This window comes from Cibotium barometz, chromosome 35 (genome assembly GCF_041138505.1).
Source record: "Cibotium barometz isolate CiBa-2024 chromosome 35, ASM4113850v1, whole genome shotgun sequence".
NCBI lineage: Eukaryota > Viridiplantae > Streptophyta > Polypodiopsida > Cyatheales > Cibotiaceae > Cibotium > Cibotium barometz.
Genome location: NC_141080.1, coordinates 8710163 through 8715992, shown reverse-complemented (window position 1 = coordinate 8715992; position 5830 = coordinate 8710163). Strand labels below are relative to the sequence as shown.

At 44.7% G+C, this 5830-nt stretch overlaps 1 protein-coding gene across 1 annotated transcript; it reads right to left on the bottom strand.

Moving 5' to 3' along the window:
• Nucleotides 1–1439: 1439 nt before the first annotated feature.
• LOC147618112 (pentatricopeptide repeat-containing protein At4g18520, chloroplastic-like) lies at nucleotides 1440–3395 on the bottom strand. The gene is made up of 4 exons (XM_086775064.1): nucleotides 3263–3395; nucleotides 2321–2470; nucleotides 2194–2273; nucleotides 1440–2084 (listed from the first exon to the last, which is right to left on the bottom strand). Exons 1-4 carry the CDS (start codon nucleotides 3393–3395, stop codon nucleotides 1440–1442), a joined length of 1008 nt encoding a protein of 335 aa, XP_086631190.1.
• Nucleotides 3396–5830: the final 2435 nt, after the last annotated feature.

Below are 5830 nucleotides of genomic sequence, written 5' to 3'. Positions count from 1 at the left end.
TCCCTATAATGACATCTGACTGCAATCCTGCATTTCTGATGCTTGCATGGATCTCCTTTGCATCCCCATGCTGGATATAAGCAGCCAACATGGTGTTCCATAAGCCCACATTTTGTACATGCTTCTTGTCAAAGACCTTCACTGCGGCCTTGATACTCTCACACTTGCCATACATACTGATAAGGGAAGTCTATAATTCTACATCATGCTCAAACCCACTATCAACCATTCTAGCATGGATCCTTTTGCCATCTTCTAGAGCTGCTGGAGAGGAACATGCAGCAAGAATTGTACTGCAGGTGCGCTTATCTGAATATATCCCTTCAGCAAGCATTTGTTGATATAACTGAATGGCTTCCTCTGCATGCCCAACTTGTGCATATGCTGCAATTATGGCAATCCAAGACACAACATTCCGCAGGGGCACTCTGTCAAACACCTCCTGTGCATCTTCAAGACTTCCACATTTCGTATACATATTGATAAGGGCAATCCTAACCACTGCATCTAACTCAAAGCCACATTTCTAGAGCTGCTGTTCTGCCACATGCTTTCAGAATGCTTACTAAGGTCACAGTATTTGGTAAGAAACCTTGCTCTTGCATTTGCGCATACAGTGAAAAAGCCATTTCACTTTCCCCACGCTCAGCATTTTTTTTTAGTCTTTACCATCTGTGTATTCTCAAACATGTACACATCAGCATAGATGTTTGACAATAAAATAAATGTTGTAGCATGTGTTTCATTCATGCTCACCGCACGACCAAATGCTTGTGTACCAAGCTCTAAATTACCCCACTTTTGCCAAGAAGATAACAAGGTGTTCCATACCGCAAGATCAAGTTGAAAAGGCACCTTCTCTAACATTACAACAGCCTCATCAAGTTGGCCTGCGCGACAGAGAAGATCAACCATGCAAGTATAGTGCTGAATGGTTGCATAAATGTGATGATTGTTGATCATATCCTCAAAACACTTCTGGCCCTTGTCCTTAAGACCTGCATGGCTGCATGCTGCAAGAACACTAAGAAATGTGACTTCATTTGGTTGAATGCCTTCCTTCATCATTCTTTCAAACAGATGAAATACAAGCTCAGTCTCTCCTTGGCAGGCACACCCTGCAATCAATGCATTCCATCTCACAAGGTCCCTTGTACATATTGCATTGAACAGCCTATGAGCATCCACCATGCTTCCACATTTGCCATACATGTCAATAAGTGCAGTTCTCAACATTGTATCAGAAGCTTCAAGCCCATTAGTTACGCAACTTTGAGCATGGACCTAGCTTGCCTTGGGAAAGGGCAGCTATACTTGAACATGCATTCAAGGCACTGATAAGAGTAACATTATTGGGCATTTGCCTCTCCTGTTGCATTTTGTTCAAAAATTTCTGCTTGTCCATGTCCATGATCTCCATACCCTGCGATCAGTGCTGTTCATGAGACCACATCTCTAACCAAAAGCCCATCAAACACCTCCTGTGCTTCCACAAGCAGGCCACATTTGGCATACATGTCCAACAAGGTACTACCAACAAAAGTTTCTGATTCAAAACCCTCTTTTGCAATCTCAGCATGTACTTCTTGTCCCCTTTCTAGAGATCCTGTCCGGCTGCAAATTTTCAAACTGCCAACAAATGTGACAGCGTTTGGGAGCACGCCCTCCATTTGCATCTGTTCCAAGCAGTGTAATGCTTCTCCATCAAGTCCACAGTCAGCATACCCCGAACTCAAAACAGTCCACGCAACTACATCTCGTGCTTCTAGCTCATCAAACACTTCATGCGCCTCAGCAAGTAAGCCACATTTTGAATACATCTCAACCAAACTATTGCCAACAAAAGTGTCTGATTCCAATCCCTCTCTGACAAGACCAGCATGTACTTCTTGGCCCTGTTTAACCCATTTCAGCCTAGCACAAGCTTTTAATAATGCCTGAAGAACATACTTGTTAAGTTGAGCACAATTGTGTTGCATTTGATGGAACAGTTCAAAGGCATGCTGATACTCTCTGCATTCGAGATAGCCTTCCAGAAGAGAAGGCCAGAAACACCCTTTCTGTTGTGCAAATCTACGAAAGACCTGCTCCGCATCCAGAGTTCTTCCTCATTCCACAAACATTGGGATAAGGTGATTTCTTAGTAGCCTATGAGCTTCCAGCCCATTGTAACACACGTGTAGATGAACACACTTTGCACATGAAGAATCTCTCCTTTTTCTGCATTTCTACAAGATGGATGTTAAGCTTTCCACCGATGGCAGCTGCGCCATCTGCTCCAAAGAAGCCAATGTCTACTCTAAACTCAAAGTCTCCCAACCCTTGGCCTCTTGCACTTGTGCATCCATTTGCACTCTAGGAGTGGATCTAGATCCAAATGCTTGTGCATGGTTTGCTGGCTCCTCCTGAAAAGCAGAACTCGACCACGCTGGACCAGCACATATTTTCCCCCTTCCACCGATGCCCTGCACTGCTTCAAATCACCATGAACTTCTTTTCAAAGACTCTAACTGGTTGCAGCCATTAACTGGCACATAGTTTATTCATGTATTACAAATGAGCATTCCATGTGTACATATAATGCCATCATATATGGCTTCCCTTCCTCAGCTATCAGAAAGGTCGAGTGTCGTAAGCCCTTGATACAAAGGGTTAGCTTCAAGTCACTACAAGCTCCTCTCTATCCTTGGTTATTGGAATAGATGAGTGTCATAGGCCCTTGAAGTGGCAAGAATGGATCAAGTCATTGCAAGCTCCTCTCCTTCCTCAGCTGTCGAGAAGGATGAGTGTCACAAGCCCTTGTTGCCATTCTACAGTTCTAAGAGAGAACTACAAGTCTATACAAGCTCCTTGCCACCCCTTTCTCCTGAGGTGAACAAGTGTCATAAGCCCTTGTAATCCTTCTTCTTCCCTAATAGTTTTATTATGGAAGACTACAAGTCCTATAAGCTCCTGGCTCTCTCTTTTCGAGAAATGCATCAGTGTCATAGGCCCCTATAGCCTTCTTTGCTTTGTCTGCCATTATTTTTACCTCCTTTGCATCCTTGTCATGCTTTAGAAGTTCTCCAAGCAGCTAAGATATAGCATCATTATAGTATATTTCCTTCATTTTTGTACCTGCCTTTCAGAAAGCCCTGATTGTGTATCTATTTGCTCTAATTTTCCTCAAGCATCATCTTGATTTGTATGTCATCTTGCATGTATCCATACATTCCAGATATCATATCGTTTTTCATCCAGCATTCAAATCAGATAACATTACCTTTGTTTTCCCACTTCACCCAGCCTTCTTTCGACTGCCTGTTTTGCTGTTGCATGTAGAGCACAAACGCCTGAAACATCTGCATGGTGTTGACGTCCGGACGAAATCCTTGCTGCTCCTGTTGATCACCCATGATTCCCCTTCTACTCTCACCCCAGCTGTTTCATGTCGGGTTCACCAAAAAGATGTCGTGACGTGGGCGGTCTAGCCGGGAAAGTGCGAGACTTCTGGCTGTGAGAGTAGCTTTCAAATTCCAGCAAAGAAACACAACATATAACTCAGCAGAAGCTTTTCAATTTAAACAGATGGGTACAAGCTTACCAGGTCACCAACAAATGGCCTCATCAATGCAATCATATAGTATATTATTTTGGAAAAGAGTTTTGTGAAGACCAGAGACAAGTAGTGCACATAAGTCACCAAAACACAACACCTATGGTATTTTAGCCTCTATGAGCCTCCCAGTAGCTCTGCGTCAGCCTGTCACTTCTTATGCGTTTCCATCAACATCATAATCATCAACATAGCCATGGAATGCATCAAGGTCCACAACCCACAAAGGCATCAATATAGTCCTGACAAAAGCCATTGGCAGCCAAAAACTTGACCATAGCAGCCCACTATACTGATTATTTCCCCATCAATGTTGCAGCCCAAGCCGCTCCTGTAGATCGAGATCCTTGCCACATGCACCCTCAAGAAGATGCAATAGCCTATGCTACCTGAGGTCACACCTCTCACGCAGAAGGGGATCATGCACATGTACGAAGTGCAGAAGCAGAAGGTATAATTTTTGATTTCTTTGCCTCTATTGATGATAAGTCTAGCCTGCAGACGCTCAGTTTTCTGCAGCAATCCCTTTAACTCCTCTGACAATCCGAAGCCATCGAGCAAAGAAAGGGCTCACAGAATATGAAGACAACCTCCAAGTTAAAGCAGCAGACGAAGCACAGGCAGGAATTTGTGCCACAGAAGCTGGCTATGAAGATGTTACGGAAGGAAATGCCCTGTCCATAATGCAGATTCAGCCCACGCTACTGAATTTTCCTCCATTGGTGAAGGAGCCCACAACACTGCTATGCACGCTGCTGCCGTAGAAGCAGCCCAAGATGAGGAAAATGATGATGTGGAAGGAGAAGCAGAAGATGCCCATGGTGCAACAGATGAAGTGATGCGTTACAAGATGACCCAATCCTTGTGCAGACCAATCAAACCCACAGCAGACCAGTGAAGCCGCAGGTGCTGACCTGGTTGTCCAATCAACACTGCTCACGCACAAGGTGCCCGAGATGATGCTGTCATGCAGCCTAAGGGACTACGGCTGCCCCGCAGAGACAAAAGAACAAATGAAAATCACAACAGTTAATGCAGCCCATGCTGCTCAAATTCTCTTCACGGAGACCCTTGCCATTCTCTTCACAGACAAACTTGTTGCTCTCCACTAATTCATGTGCTCTTGATTGAGATGGCAAGTCCCCTTTTACGACTGGTGGCCCCTTATCTCAAGATTCCTATTGACATCTCAGTCGAAAGTGTTAGCAAATTCAGCCCCTTCGACTGCAATCTTGCCCTCCAGGCTCACACGTAAGCTTCTCTGGTAGTCTCCTCCACATCCACAACTCCACAAGCTCTCCCCAGCTTCCTCTCAGTCGTTTTTGAAGCCCCCCCTCTCTAATATATTTTCTTAGAATAGCACGCCTCCTGGATATCCAGAATTTCCCGCAGATAAGGCGGGGATTTCCTCTTTTGCAGCAAAATTTCTGGGTTTTCCCATTTTGGAATTACACGCCCTCCATTTTCCTTGCATTTTTCAAAGAGTTGATAAGCATCAACACTTAAGGCTCTTTACACCTCATTCTTCCCAAGGGGCTGTTCCCACACAAAGCATCCCAAGCTCGACAACATTGTGTAGCCTCCCTTCTGACAGCTTGTTTAGGGTCATCCAGTGCATCCATAAAGCTCGTAAAACCCGACTCTCCGAAGAGGAAATACACGTGCATATGGTAGCCCTACAACTGCACCTGGATTTGTATTTTATGGCCTCACTTCCATGGTTTCACACCATAGACGTGCCATAGCACGACAACGTGAGTTGAGAGTAAGCAGGGATGTTGTATTTGATGAGATGAGCAGCTGGTATGCTGTTGAAAAAGAAGCTGTTGGGGCTGATGTGAGTGGAAGTGTGGTTACACAGAATGCAGGTCAGCAATCACAGTCTTTGAGTGGACCAGGAGAGTTCTCATCTAGTGGGTCTGTTGATAGACCATGGAGTGGCAGGCTGCATCATAATACCAATCCTGCAAATGTGATGAGTACATCACGTAAAGGAAAAGAGAAAGTGGTTGAGCCCCTTGGTATGCCTGACATTTCTGCAGGGCATTCTCATGTTGATGGAGAGTCTAGTGGCTCTGATATGAACCTTGATGAGGAGCTTGGGATCCCAGCTATGAGAACACCTGGTATAAAGAAGGCTATGGAAGCCATGAATGAAAAGCTGCGAAGATCTGGGAGAGTGAAAAATCCTGTGCAGAGAATTACCTATGGTTATGTGGCACATCACTATGCATA

Bases quoted from the DNA above. Each gene is read 5' to 3' on its own strand.
- LOC147618112 (XM_086775064.1), bottom strand. From the start codon at position 3,395: ATGGGTGATCAACAGGAGCAGCAAGGATTTCGTCCGGACGTCAACACC. The intron at 2,471-3,262 runs GTAATGTTATCT...GATTTGAAGCAG, and splicing joins GGTGAAGTGGGAAAACAAAG to TGCAGGGCATCGGTGGAAGG. The intron at 2,085-2,193 runs GTGTGTTCATCT...GATGCGGAGCAG, and splicing joins AGAGATTCTTCATGTGCAAA to GTCTTTCGTAGATTTGCACA.